This window comes from Lynx rufus, unplaced genomic scaffold (genome assembly GCF_022079265.1).
Source record: "Lynx rufus isolate CCGP_SWC_20201006 ecotype Redwood Valley unplaced genomic scaffold, mLynRuf1.p SCAF_15, whole genome shotgun sequence".
Taxonomy (NCBI): domain Eukaryota; kingdom Metazoa; phylum Chordata; class Mammalia; order Carnivora; family Felidae; genus Lynx; species Lynx rufus.
In genome coordinates, this window is record NW_025814829.1 from 19,339,898 (window position 1) to 19,355,045 (window position 15,148).

At 46.4% G+C, this 15,148-nt stretch overlaps 1 protein-coding gene across 6 annotated transcripts in view; it reads right to left on the reverse strand.

The window, feature by feature from the left end:
• SRGAP2 (SLIT-ROBO Rho GTPase activating protein 2) overlaps positions 1-15,148 on the reverse strand; it is a 232,481-nt gene that overhangs the window by 46,421 nt on the left and 170,912 nt on the right. For 4 of the 6 annotated variants that reach the window (XM_047076590.1, XM_047076588.1, XM_047076592.1 and 1 more), the window contains 3 exons: positions 14,050-14,274; positions 10,344-10,445; positions 9,138-9,335 (listed from right to left, as the gene is read on the reverse strand). In XM_047076590.1, the coding sequence (XP_046932546.1) occupies positions 9,138-9,335; positions 10,344-10,445; positions 14,050-14,274 (525 nt within the window). The remainder of the gene's footprint in view (positions 1-9,137; positions 9,336-10,343; positions 10,446-14,049; positions 14,275-15,148) is intronic. The other 2 variants (XM_047076591.1, XM_047076589.1) reach the window with 1 other exon arrangement.

Genomic DNA, 15,148 nt, shown 5'->3' on the forward strand with positions numbered 1-15,148 from the left:
TTGGCTAGTGTAAGAAACTGGCTCTTAGAGCCCCTCAGCCATCTCAGTTCCATTGAAGAAGAACAGGGGGTTGGGGGTGGGGTGGATAGACTCACTGAGCCCAGATCCTCTTGGTGTGAGGACACACACCTGCCCCTTGTCACCTGCACGGACGTCCAGCCCCACCCTGGCCCCTCCCAGGGTGCATTCCAACACATCAGGAGCAATGCCAAGGGCAGGCTCAGCCCCTGCCTGAGCTGCAAGCCAGCAAGCAGAGCATCTTTGTCTCCGCCGTCCCTTAATCAGCTTCCTCCTCTATTCTGCAGGGAGTCTTTGTGGAGAGCTTGAGGTTTCTGAGCTTTCGGGGAGAGGGGCTATACCACCCCCCACCCGTATATACACATACCGGCACTTCCAAACACAACAGGAGGTTCTGGAAATGCGCCTCCATCTGCTCTAACCGTCAAAATGCAATTGCTGTGCTGGAGTTTCTGATCTGACCTCTCTCCACCCTCGTCTGCTCGGGGAGCGACTCTATTTCCCTGGACAATTCATCAGAGTTTCCAAACAACCCTATGAGCTATGATTATCACCATCCCCATTTTACGGATGAGGGCACCAAGATTTGGAGAGATTAAACAGGTTGCTCAAGGTCAAACTGGGAGTGAGGGGTGGAGCCAATATCCAGACACACATGGTGTGACGATTCGGCGCGTGTGCTCAACCATCACGGTGGCACACGATCCGGGCATTAGGGCGCGCAGCGGAAGGGGAAGCCCAACAAAACTTCGCGGTATTAATTCTTTATACGTGTGGAGCAATTCAAGGGTTTTCAGAGCCCGTTAGCACACACTCTCTCCCTTGCCGTGCACAGGAACTCTGCAGAGCACACTGGGGAGGACATCGTTGTTCCCTTGTTACCAATAAGCTGATCGCGGGAGGCAGGCGTTGAACTGCAGGTCACGGCCAGTCAGGAAGTGGTAGTGCCAGGCCTTCGGAGTCTTAACGCGGCATCTTTCTACTCTACCCTGCAGCCGCGTGCGGGGCCCACCGTTGGCCTCGGTTGTCTCCTGCTGCCATGGCTCATCTGCAGGGTCAGGGGTCATCTGCCCCTGTCTACACTCAGAGGAGAGATGGCAGTGTTTCCCTGAGTATGATCCCTGAGCGAGTCACTGGTGATACATGACACAGCGGAGGGGGTAACAGATAACACATTTTAAATCATAATACTTCTGTCCTTTCAAGGTATTAAACGAAAAGTATAATTCTACATCAAGCCTCTCATTTTAGGGCTATTACCACTTAGGATGAAAGCAGGAAAAAAAAAACGTGAAAAAAATGTGAGTTACTTTTACTCTGTACCTCTCTGTACAGTGTAAACTTTTCACCAAGAGTGTCGATTTCTTCTCTCTCTCTTTCTCATGTAAAAACAAAGAATAAAACCCTGCTTTCTCTGGGAGGCACATCCTCACCGGGATGCCCCTGCGTGTGCCTTTGCGAATCTCACACAGCCCTGGTCCAGAGGGCTTCTCACTCAGGGGTCTTTCTCCCCAGACTGCCCGTTCCCTAGGGTCAACGTCATTATTCTTTGCAATCCCTGATGCTTACTACCGCACCCAGTAGATAATAGACACCAATAAATGCTTGAAGAAGGAGTAAAGAAATGAAGAGCCTCACTCTCCTCTGCTAGAACCTTCCTCAGAGGTCACAATCCAAGCCCCCAAGTGTGCCCCTCCTCTCTAAATGAAGTATAAAACAAACAAAAACAAACCCTATGCCAAATCATTTCTGTTGCTTCACCCATGACCTGTTTCCTCAGCCCCTTTGTGCCTTTGCACGAGAACATGTGCACGAGAATAGGCTCCCTTGTCACCTTCCCCTTTCCATCTGTTCCAGCTGTCAGCTCACCTGCTGTCAGTCTTCCCTGGGTGATAGCCTAATCCCCAAGCAGCGCCTAACTGTGAGGCTGGGAACAGGACTGCAGGGCCCAGAGGTGAAGAACCTTCAGGAAACAGCCAATGCTAACATCTGAACCCTCAAAGGCCCCTCTTTGGAAGGTTATCCCAGGAGACTCTCAAGGTTTCCTAATGAGGAAAAATTCCCCAAGAATTGTAACCCTTAAAACAAGCCCAGACTGCTCAGAAAACAGCCAAAATTCTCAAGGAGATGGATGCACTTTCCTCTCACTCTTATTTCTACTTGTGATTTTGGAAATCATTTTCTCACTCATGTCACAGTCTGAGAGTTAACTCTGCTGTCACTTGGTGAACCATTAAAACAAATAACAATCTGATAAAGCCATGTGATGGATTACCTCTTCAGGTTCCACGAAATCCTGCAGGATCAAAAACTATCTTGAGGTTGACCTGCATCCCTAATGGTGGAAATGACGGTTGGAAGTTTTCCATCTGGCTAAGCCGGGGATGGCAGGGTAAAGTCATCCCAGAGTTCACGGACATGTTATTTGTCACCTCCCTGTCCCCCACGTTAGTTAGCACTCGTCTGTATGGAACAGAAGCTGGGAGAAATAATCTGTACTTGCTGGCAGAAGACTTCAGTTGCTGACCGGACACACAGAGAAAGGAGCCAAGGCAGCTGAAGGCAAGGAAGGCATAAGTGCCTTTTTTTTTTTTTTTTTAAGTTTATTTATTTATTTAGAGAGACACAGAGGCAGCGTGAATGGCGGAGGGGCAGAGAGAGAGGGAGAAGAGAGAGAATCCCAAGCAGGCTCTGAACCATCAGCACAGAGCCCAACGTGGGGCTCGAACTCATGAAACCGTGAGATCATGACCTGAGCTGAAACCGAGAGTCTGATGCTTAACCGACTGAACCACCCAGGTGCCCCAGGCATAAGTGGCTTTTTGATGACTTCTGGAGACCAGAAGGCCACGAAAAGAACTGTTATGCGTAATCTCAAAATCCCTTCTTTGGACAATAAGGGTCACTTTCCTTATTTAAAGTATGTTCCGGGGCGCCTGGGTGGCGCAGTCGGTTAAGCGTCCGACTTCAGCCAGGTCACGATCTCGCGGTCCGTGAGTTCGAGCCCCGCGTCAGGCTCTGGGCTGATGGCTCGGAGCCTGGAGCCTGTTTCCGATTCTGTGTTTCCCTCTCTCTCTGCCCCTCCCCCGTTCATGCTCTGTCTCTCTCTGTCCCAAAAAAATAAAAAAATAAAAAATAATAAAAAAATAAAGTATGTTCCAACACAGGTAATTCATTTCTTTCACTCCTTCCCCTGCACCTTGCTCCCCTCCCCAAATATTCAAAAGTAAAGTCACTAACCTTCGATTTTCATTGATAGAGGAGAAAAGAAAGGGCAGGGTTTTCTTCTAGATCACTAAAATGAAACCAAGTTCCCAATACACAGTTCGACCAGAGCCATTACCCTCCCTCCAAATTTTACATTCAGTATCATAAAAACTAAGAATTTCTTCAAAAAGTAGGAAGGGAGACAGTCTTTTGGGTGGTTTGGTTTTATTTGCCACTGTGAGCCTTCAATTCAGTTTTTACGGTCTCATTATTTCTTAATGATTCCTAACTGGTTATTACCGGTCAGTGATGAGTTTTATTTACTGAAAAGTATTAATGTAACAGTTTTTCTTTCTGAGCCCTTCCTCCCTGACAGACATTTTTGTCGTAGTAAAATGAAAGAGTCTAGTTGGGATATTGTTGTCCTACTGCTTACCTTGGGCAAGTCACTTAACCCCCAGTGTCTTAGTTTCCCCTAATAATTTATTTTTTCCCAAGGTTGTTTGAAGATGAAATAGGAAAACAAGCATGCCCGTGATTATTAGCATATGGTCCAGCCAACCAGCCAGCAGTCAACAGTATTCCTTGTACCTGACTCACCTGCTCATATAACCTAAAAACAGTCCTCCCTCAACTTCTTTGCTTTGTGCTAATCCATAAGGCAACTGGTTTCTGGCCTTAAAAAAAAAAAAAAAAAAAAAGGAAAGGAAAGGAAAAAGAAAGAAAGAGGCACTAGAATGCTTTTCAAATTTAACTTAAAATACCTCTTCCCCTTAATATGATGGCAGTATAGAACTCACGGACCTTGTTATGCCTTGGATTTAATCTGTGTGAAGTGTCCACCTGCTGCAAAGGAGGGGGATGGGTGGGAAGAATGAACTGTGTCTACCCAGCCCCATGCAGAGAGACACAAATGTCATTGTGGGGTGGCTGCCTCCCCACCATCCAGGCACACTGACATTTCTCTCCTCTTGTCAATTTTTAAAGCAGGAAACGGCTGTCAGACAGAATATGTAACACAGCAAACCTGTAAACGGGAGCACATCTCCCACTTTAATTGACAGGGCCAGGGGCTAAATAGGTACCGACTTAGCACGCATTTCCTGAGTGCCTGCAGAAGAATATCAAGATCAAAAAGGATCTTCGGGGCACCTGGGTGGCTCGGTTGAGTAAGCGCCTGACTCCTGATATTGGTTCAGATCCTGATCACAGTCGTGAGATCGAGACCCATGTCAGGCTCTGTGCTGACGGCGTGAAGCCTGCTTGGGATTCTCTCCTCCTCTCTGCCCCTTCCCTGCTCTCATGTGCTCTCTCTCAAAAGTAAATAAATAAACATTAAAAAAAAAGATCAAAAAAGATCTTGGACCACATCAAATCTAGGGGTCTAGATGGCCAAGGTGCATCTCCTCTCCTACTACCTTACCAACTCTGTCCCCAAGAATTCAGGCAGTCTATCTTTGTTCATTTTATCAGCTGTGAACTTTAACTCCTTCTTTACTCCATCCCCTACACCAAAACCCCATACTCCAACCCCCGTACAAGGAAATACTTAGGAGAAATGCCAGCCTTATAGGCTTTGACAGTCCTTAGCTAAACAGAGAGCATCATGACCCACGAGAATTGGCAGGGAATTGGTTAGATAAATGATGGTACATCCATTCATATAATGGAATTCTGTGTAGCAATTAAAAAAGGAGGCAGGGGTGCCTGGGTGGTTCAGTCAGTTAAGGGGCTGACTCTTCGTTTTGGCTCAGGTCATAAGATCATGTTTGTGAGTTCGAGCCCCGCAAAGGGCTCTGTGCTGACAGCGGGGAGCCTGCTTGGGATTCTCTGTCTCCCCCTCTCTCTGTACCTCCCCACTTGTGCTTTCTCTCTCTCTCTCTCTCTCTCTCTCTCTCTCTCTTTCTCTCTCTCAAAAATAAATAAGCATTAAAAAATAAATACATAAAAAATTAAAAAGGAGGCAGATGTCTTTGGACTAATATGAAAAGAATATCCAAAAAAACAAAAATTAAGTGAAAAAAAGGAAAGTGAAGAACAGTATGAGTGGTATACTTCCTTTTTAAAAAATGTTTACTTATTTATTTTGAGATGAGGGGGAGGGGCAAAAAGAGGGAGAGAGAGAATCCCAAGCAGGCTCCTCCCTGTCAGCACAGACCCAGACGTGGGACTCAATCCCATGAACCATGAGATCATGAGATCATGACCTGAGCTGATATCAAGAGTTGGACACTTAAAAAAAAAAAAAAAAAAAAAAAAAAGAGTTGGACACTTAACCAACTGAGCCACGGCACCCCAAGTGATATAGTACCTCTTTTTGTATTCTCCTTCATTTCTTTCTTTAAAAAAATATTTTTAATGTTTATTTATTTTTGAGAGAGAGAGTGAGCAGGGGAGGGGTAGGAAGAAGGGACAGAGGACCCGAAGCAGGCTTTGTGCTGACAGCAGACAGCCCAATGTGGGGCTCAAACCCAAGAACCATGAGATCATGACCTGAGCCGAAGTCAGGGGCTTAACCACCTGAGCCACCCAGGCACCCTGATTTCATGATATTTCTAATGTAATTTTATTGTATTAAAGGATATGTCAGTTGTTGCCTATGCATAGGCTACCTCTGGAAGGACACAGAAGAAACTGGTTTCAATCACCGGCAGAGGAGAGAGGAAGTGAGGGTCAGAGATAGGTAGAAGCTTGACTTTTTCTGTATGCTGTTTTGAATTCTTTGCATTTTAAATTAAAAAAAACTTTTTTTAACAACCCCTGTAAAAAAAAGGAATGGGATAAGAAGTTGACGTTGCTGGATTGTGTGTTATGAAAGATGAGTGACACAAACCCAAGCAGATCAGGAAAACATGTCTTCACTCAGAGCAAAAGAGGGGATAAAGCTGCTGGGATGTTTCTGAGCCTTTCCTTCACCTCAGCTCTTCAGCAGAGAGTAGAGAAGAAAGCCAGCGGCCTGAGGCCAGGTGACCAGAGTTCTAGTTTTAGCCCTTGCTGAGTCCCTTGGAACAGCTACCCAATTTCTCTGCATTTGGGTTCTTTCTTTCAATCTTTCAGCTGAGAAGGTTTTCGTTAGATGTTTTCTAAAAATCACTTCAAGCTTTTCTACTCCGTGCTTATTTTCTTGGGACTCCTGCAAACAGCTGACCTTTATAGGACGTGCTACAAGCTTCCAATTGATGTCATCTGGGCAGATCAATCTGATGACAGCTGAGAATGGCCCCATAGCAGCCCCCCGACTTTCCAAAAGAAGGGAGCTTCTAGAATGAGTTCCTCTGATGTTTTCCAAGGGTCCAGAGAAAACCAAGGGCAACGTTTGTGAAGGCAAGAGACTAGGAAACGCCTGTCCGCGGGCTTTGTACGGTTTGGCAAGCGCAGGCAGCCACGCTGATACGCACCCCCTTTATTAAATGTCCATTTCACCACCCCCCAAAAAGCCTTGTTATCATGAAATGAATTACTTGATGCATTCCAAGCCCCAGTCACGAAAATGCTGAACTCTCTTGTAAATCCATTATTACCCAAGCCTAGACAAAAAGTGTTTCTGTTAGCCAAGGAAACTGCACACAATTTTGGTAAGTAGCGCTCTGGCCACAAAAGACGGGAAGTGGGCTAGGGGACATCAAGGGCATTCATACAGAGATGAATGGGTGGGCAAGGTTTGAGAGGCCACCTGTTTGACTATGGTTGTCCCTGCTCTTACTGAAGGTCAACTTGGAATACACATGTCACAGCTTCATTGAAAGCCAAAAACTAATTCTGACGGGCTCAAATACAAATTTTTATGTCCCAAATTCCTTATTTAATAAAAAAAAAAAAATGGAAATCTTCTGCAATGTAATGAAATTTGGTCATTAAGGAGTGTTATATCTAAGCAGTCCAGATAGACCAGCTAAACAATCCTATTATTAAAAGCCTCTAGAGTGTTCAACAACCTCCCGAGATAAGAAAGCTTGGGGTGGCAACACAGCCGTCATGATAGACAAGAAGTTCTCATCCTGTCCAGCCCAGGCTTCGTATGCCTTTATGCTTTGCACAGACTGCTCTCTCTCTCTCCTCAAGGAAGGCCATTCTCCTCTTGACTCCCTGCCCGGTTCACTCATCCCCCGAGATCAAGCACAAAAGTCACTTTGTGTGCAAGGTTTCCCCAACTCCATCCATCCTGGTTGCCATTCATGTATTTGTGCAGGTATGTGTTGCTAATTTCTTACTTTATTTTTTTGATTGCAGAAATCAATCTATCGTAACTGTTTGGAAACATATGAAATGAAAACGAAAGTTCTTCCTTCAGACGGCCAATCCTATCATCCCCCTCTTCACCTCCTACCCTCGGCCTTCCTGATGTTAGTTAGCACGGTGTCTGGCACATTGAAGACCCTTGATAAATTATCAAAGAGTAATCCAATAATGACTAATGAAGAAGTTAATAATGCTTGTGGGGATAATAAATATTCAGCATTTATGGAGCATTAGCTAAATATTTTACAAAAATGAATGAATGAGCCAAAGCATTGTTCCATTATGTCCCTATGTAGATTTTAGTATTTTACTCATAAATATATTTAAAGAATGTTATGATGAAATGAATTAGAAAAATATTAATCACTTGCTAAATGAAAGCAGACTGTAAAACAATATGCACAGCAGTATCCCCTTTTTTGTAATAAATTATAAATATATACTCACATATATGTTTCTTGTCCAGAGAAAAAAACAGGAAAGGAATATATCCTAATACTGTCATCTCAAGGTAGTACGATTACGGATGATTTTTATTTGCTCTTTTTTGTTTCTATATTTATATCTTAACCATGCTTTGCTTCATATAACAGGAAAAAAGTTATTTTAAAAGAACAATACTGTTCAATCACTCCTTTTCAACAGTCTTTTCCAGGATTTAAAAAAAAAAAAAATCAAAAGGATTCTTAGTTTAACTAAGTAAAAAAACATTTCTTTTTTTAGAAAAGATAGCAAATCACTAGTGTTCTTAATGGAGAAAGGGCAGTGTTCAAAGAAGAATTAAACAAATTGTTCCAGTTGGAGGAAAAATTCAATTTACTGCATGCAGCCTGTGTTTCTTGACTGAAAAACAAGTTAATTCCTCTCATTCAGAATCAGTATGCATATTCACTGGCTATATTTCATCTCACATCTGCAAATTTAATTTCTCCTTTCTTGGTTGTCAGAAGATTAGAAAATAAATTTTAGCTCAGGCAATGAATCCTACTTGGCAAGCTCAAAATAACTTAATTATTAAAAAGCAGCACCAAAGACCAGCCAGCAACCTTCCAAAGGGCTGTTAACACTACTTAAAGGAAATAGGGTCTATTTGTCTTAAAGAAGACTGGGAGATATAACAAATAATAAAATAACAATGTTTTGAAATTCCCTGCAAACCAACAATGCTGCACATGACCTGTCCTTCTGAATTTTAGCCATCATTATGAAAGATAATTTCCCATCAACAAAAATTATAAAATAAGGTCATCGCACCACCTACAAGAGATTATAGGCTTAAAAAAAACAAAACAAAACAAGATATGTGCTGGCCAGAATATTTGGATGTAGTTCCCAAGAACCAAGAAATGAAGTCCTCCTTTTGTGACACTCTATAGCTGAGAAGGAAACTTTCCAACAGAAGCCTACCAGCTGCTTTAAAAATTCTTTAAAAAAATAATCTTCCTGATGGTGTACTTGGGAGCACCTTTCTCTTGGGGAGGAGGGGAGGTGTCCCTGTTAGACACATTCAACTTGTAGATATCTGTGTCTTTAAGTGTAGGAATGGTCTCTGAATATGCCCACATCCAAATCAAGATATTTAAAGACTACCCTTTCAACACCTGACAGGGACTCTGGGTTCCGAGTCCCCCCGTGAGCTGCAGGGGATCCTCAAGAGCCATTGACCCCCTCACCGTGAAATAGAACTGCTCGGTCTCTTGCTGGTTGGCTCTCCTTTTAGCGATGCTGGGCTTGCTCATGAAAGTTTCTGAGACCGTGGACTTGACAGATTCCATAGAGTTGCTGTACTGGAAGCAGTCAGACACATCAAAATCCTCGACGGTCACAATGTCCTGGATGGTCTGCAGAGTGGCCTCCATTGTCTTCTTTACCTGCCGCGACAAGGGGCAACGTACTGCATGAGGGGCAGGTCGTGGAAGAGCAGGTAATGGGGGAGTCTGGAGCTGTGGGAGGGGCGGCTGGAGGGTACAGGGGCTGCCGTCGGGAGGTGCAGCCCCATTTCCCACCCGATAGCGCTGAGTGAATGAGAGCCATTGCACGGACTTGGCTATACAGTGCTCCTCTCTCGGGTGAGGACCTAAAAACCACCCCCCCTGTTCATGCTATGTATTTGACCCAACTCTTTTGGTGAATGTTTGCTTTTTAAATTTAATATTAGCTCTTGGCTATAACGGAAGTGCTACTGGAGAGAATAAAACAAACCCAAACCAACCCCATGATGTAAAGAGCTAGTTAAGATATGAGACGGGCCTGGTCCCTCAATGCCCCAGGTTCTGTTTCAACATATCAGTGAATTTGTTTCCCCATTTGCCAAGGAAGTGACCCATCCCCAGTCCTTCCTGATCTTCCTGACTGACTGAGATGCCAGGTAAGAAGTCACGAGAGCACAAAAGAAAGAAGCTGGATAATTAATCACGCTACGCTTTTGAACTAGCTGTTGAAAGCAAGTACTCTGGGCCCAGAAGAAAGTCCCCCTTTTCAAAGACGATGGAGATGTTTTAAGTGTCAAAGTCAAAGGCCTCTGTTTGTTTGAAAATGCTGGAAAAAGCCAGGCATGAGGGGGTGGTTTCAGAGACACAATATTGTTCACACAGCTGCCAAGTGCCATTTTGATTAAATGTGTAGAGGGGGAAAAAAAAAGCATTTTGCAAAGCTCAAAATAGAGCTCAACCTTTGGCAATGCAAGAGCAACTTCCTGGAGTTCAAGGGCAGGATGTAGCAGGGGGGAAAATCCAAGGCTACATTTGGCTAGGAAATGTTTGCGGCAGCCCGGACATTCTCTGCATGCTCCTTCCACCTGCTCCCAGATGGGCAGCAAGAAAGAGGTTCAACAGGGAAACTCGGAGGGTGGCTCCAAGTCTCCTAAGCAGGAAACTCACCTCTTCATTCTCAATCTTCAGGGTGGACAGACGAGACTGCAGTTGCTGGCATCTCTGTACCAGCTCGCTCTGGACAGGCTGCTGGGCGCAGAGCTGGGAAGCCTGCCAAAAGAAAGCAATACCAGGTCAGGAAGAGGACACAGTTCTTTTGGCGGTTCCAGAGTCCCATTACTGTTCATAAAAGTACTCATGTTCAAGCCGTAAGCCTCACGGTTTCTATGTTAAAACAAAAGCCAAAGGCAAAGTGTGTGGGCCTCCTCCAGGACCAAAGAGCACAAGGAGGGAATGAGGAGTGGGACCTGTTTGGAAAGATCAGGTCTCTCTGGGGCTTATCCCCCGGCTGGCACTTGGCAGGGTCTGCAGCTCCACGGAAGCCGGCGTTAGGCCAGAGAAGAGCACCTCGGGCAGCCCCAGCTCCAGATGCACAATGCTCCGGCGGGAGGATTTCCTGTAGAAGTCCGAGTGGCCACCTCTCCGGCCCCTCCTTCATTCCCCTCCGTGCACCAGAGTGAAAGCAGGAGAGAAGTGGGTCAGGAGGCTAGCTTGCCGCTGTTGGCAGCCGGCATGTGTTTATAAATCTGGGCCATGCATGAGAGGTCTGACTCAACGAGAGAGAGCGTGAAGCCAGGAACAAGTCCCCAGGCTATGCTAGAGGGCCCCACAGGGCACAGAATCTGGTGGATCTCCATCCTTTTGCCCCAGGTTTGCCCCAGATCTGTGTGGGAAAGGAGTCTGCCCTTCCCTAAGAACGACTGCCAATAAGCTTTTCCCTGCGTGAAAAGATGGTTGAGCCACTGTCTCCTGATGGGGGCATGGCTATGGCACGAGCATGAGGTCACCCACAGTCCCCAGGATGACAGATGAGGAACAGAAGGCTGGCAGATTAGGAGGCAGGACCCACGTGGAGGCAGCTCCTGTCACCTTGCCACCATGTGTCCCTTAGCCTCTTGTCTGCATAGAGACATCTGGATAGAACTGGCCTCCTTCTTCCTCAGCAATGAGTGGGCACATTCACATGCCCACAGACCATTCTCTTGCTTAGAAGACAAAACCTCTCTTCAAATGGAGGGGGCTGAGACCTGACCTTTTCCTCCATTGGCTTTTAAGCTCCCAACTGACTTGACCTCCTCCCCCAGCTGAGGAGCTGGCCTGAGCCAGCTCTCAGATCTGAAGAGAGCTGACTTCACTCTGGCTCTTGGATAAGCAGACACAATGGAGAAAGCTCAGTGGCCAGGATGGGTTAGAGCCAAGAGTGAAACTCTCTGGCTGCCTGATGTCACTGGTCAGGCATCCAGAGCCCCACAAGCCTGTGGGGGCACCAAGAGTAGAGCCAAGCACCTCCTCCCGGTACATCTGAGAGTGCTTGGCATCCACTCATGTGCTGACTGCCCCAGAACACCAGTCAGTGCGAGGCCTTGGCCAGTTTCAGGACTTCCGGTCAAAATGCCACCCGAACCTTGGCCTTAGTTCAAGGACTTCCAGGCAGCTCCCTCCTATTGCCTCCACAGTCTACAGACAGCCCACACTGGTCGGGAGAGACTGGCTGTGGGGACCCAGAAAAACTTGCCTTCTCATCTCTTTTTATTTTCTACTCCTCTGAAGGCTAGGCTGGAATGCAGAACCTCTGCAAGATCGAGGACTGACCCTGGCCCCTGCCTAGCTCAGCCACTGAGCAGCTGTATCACACAAAGAGAGGACCCAGACAGAAGAATGGACTGTTGATTTTTAAAGTAACCCAGACCTAGCAGAAGGACTCGTGGAGGGAAACCCACCTCTGCGTCTGTGCCTTTAAGAAGCAGCAGGGCTGCTGATGCATGCTTTGGCAGAGGTCCCCTACCGGGGTGCAAGGTAATGCACTCCAGCTGTGCTCCAGAGCATGAAACTAAGGCACTGACAGGGCTACGAGGGGGCCCGAGCACCCAGCATTTGGAGTCTCCCTTTATGGAGACAAGCTGTTTGGCTCAGAAGGGAACTCAGTCAACACCAGGAAATGTATCACTCCACTGAGCCGGTCCCCAAGTTCCACTGATTCTTGGGATGGAATCTCAGTGGCAGCTGGAGAAGGGGACTGGAAGACGGTTGGACCAGCAGCCAGGGCAGGTGAGGAATGGGGCTTCCTCGGCCTTGGTGACATCCCTTTCCCCCACTCTGACTGCACACGCTGCCAGCTCACTTTCCCATCTGTTCAGACACTGACATTTCCTAAGTCACAGAAATGGACACAAACTGTACATGGTTTGGTTTTCCCCAAGGAGAGGAAAGAAATCATCTCCACGTTTTTGTCTTCAGGATAGAAATATCCCCCTCTGCACTGTGGCCTACTGATGACAGCGAATCTTCTGGTTACACTGCAACAGTTGTCATTCTGGAGCAGGGTTTTCTAAAAAGCATCTGGATACTAATCCTGAAGGAAACACCATATTCCCTTGTTGACATTGTTGTTTTTTAGTCATTTAGGATCCATTCCTCCTTCTTCTGGTAACTTTGGCCTGACTCTCCTCTGGAGGAATATCCCACCCCACAACTCAGGTCAGGTACTTTGGATGGGGCTCTTCCCAACTCAGGAATGGAGCGTGTGATGTAGGCATAAGCCAGTCAGTCACCTGAAGATACCCAGTCAAAATAATTGGCTCAGGGATAAATACATCAGCCAATCAAAATGATGGGGAACTTTGTGGGGGCTTCTAGAAGGGAAGCAGATAGTCTTTCCACTGGATTTGGATCTATTTGGATCTTGGAGCAGGCTGGAAATACAGACACCTTGCCCTCATGGGAGAAGAGTCTACCTGAGAATAGAATCTGTATAAAATGGGAAGCAGAGAGAAAAAAGCCCCTGAGTCTTGATAAATTCCCAATCCTAAATCCAAACATGCCTGAAGATCCATTTGTTTCTATCACGTAAGCCTATACATCCTCCTTCTGCTTTAGCCCAGAGTTTAAGGGGTAGTTTCCACCGCAGGAATGGGGTTCACTCTCATTTGCATGCACAACCACCCCAAGTGGAACCAAAAGATTCAGAGTTTTGGTGAAAACCAAAGAGCTTCTCGTTCTTCTCACTTTATTGAGGCCCTTCTTGTTTTAGTCTTGGAGGTGAAAAGTTCAAAGCAGGGCCCCCATGTTTCTGTTCTTCTGCCTGGGCAGACAGCATCAGGCCTCTGGGATGACATCTTAGCTACTGTCTTGTCTGTAGGTACTCATTCTTTTTTGTTCAATACCCAAGCAAAACTACACCTTTTATTGCAATCTTCTAAAGCCAAGAGAGTAAGATCCTTCGGATCTCTGCCAAGTGACAAAAGATCACATCATTATTGCCCTGCTTAGCCCTTCCTCCCCATCAAAAGCCTTTAGTATCTGGCACCATCTCAGCTCTTCTCCCAGACTCATCATTTGGAAGCTTCCGCCAACGATTTCCCTCTCACTATACTCAACTGTCAGTTTTTAGAACACACCTGCTGGTTTTCACCTCCACGGATCCTGCTGGACCCTTTGGGTGCCCCTCCCTATGCACATTTTGAACTCTCTCTCCACTCACCACTCTCTCCACTCGCCAGCGTCTATGGTCAAGCCCGGCAGGCGCTCGGTAGCTCTTTGCCGAATGAGTGGAATGCTCCTCACCCACCTGACAGGAAGCCAGCCCCAGAATAACGTGGCCTTAGTCTAGTGAATCTGGACACAAGGGAGTGTGGTGATGGGATGAAGGCCTCACCATGTCCCCCATGTGGGGCTGGAACTCAAACTTCATAGGTGGGCAGAAGACATTGTTGTACATCTCCATGAGGCGCTGCTTGTCACTGGTGGCATCCAGGTTTTCTACGGCATTCTCGATGGCATCCAGACCCTCGTGCTTGGACTGCTCCAGATTCAGCTCAGCAGAGAGGAAGGTGCGTAGCGCCCGGTTCAGGCTAGCGTGGTAGCCTAAATCACAACACTGCTGTGGGACGGAGAAGGCACATGAGCAAACCGTGGACAGTCCCGAGGCTTGGGAGAAGGGGATGGTGGCCCCCATGGCAAATATGACCCTATCGATGAGACTGGCATTCTGGCTTCCAAGATCTGGGTGAGATTTATGGTTTTAGCTGCCAGTCCAATGGTAAACACGCCTCAGAGGACTGCAGGGTGGTCAGAAGGATAGGATAGGATGAGATTATTTAATTATGTGCTGCGCACGGCTGGCTACTCAGTAAACATGAGAAGAGCTGAGAGTTAAAGGGAATCCTCTTCCATTTTAGGATTTCTCTGGGGATACCATTATAACAAAACTCAACAACAAAAATATTGCCTGCCTCTCCCTGAGGGTCACTGTGGTCAAGTCACTACACATGAACCAAGCCAGGCCATTTCGGCATTCAAGGTTCACAAATCCCAAGTGTTGCAAGAGCAGGTCATTTACGGAAACTCTGAACTCTCGGGGGCAAATAAAAGAATGGGGGGCAGACTCTGTCGGTTATCACCCCCACCAACGCCCATTCTAAGACGGGCCTCAACTGCAGCCTCGGATTTCTGCACTAAAGCTCCTGCCCAACAGTAATAATTTTATAAGACCAAAAATTTCTTTTTTTCTTTTCTAAGTTTATTTTGAGAGAGAGAGAGAGAGCACGAGTTGGGGAGGAGCACACAGAGACTGAAAGAGAGAATCCCAAGGAGGCTTCCTACTGTAGCACAGAGCCAGACATGGGGCTCAAACCCGTGAACCGTGAGATCATGACCTGAGCCGAAATCAAGACGCAGATGCTTAATCGACTAAGCCACCCAGGAGTTCCAAGACCAATAATTTCTAAGCATAAGTCTTACTGGGAAAATTCAGA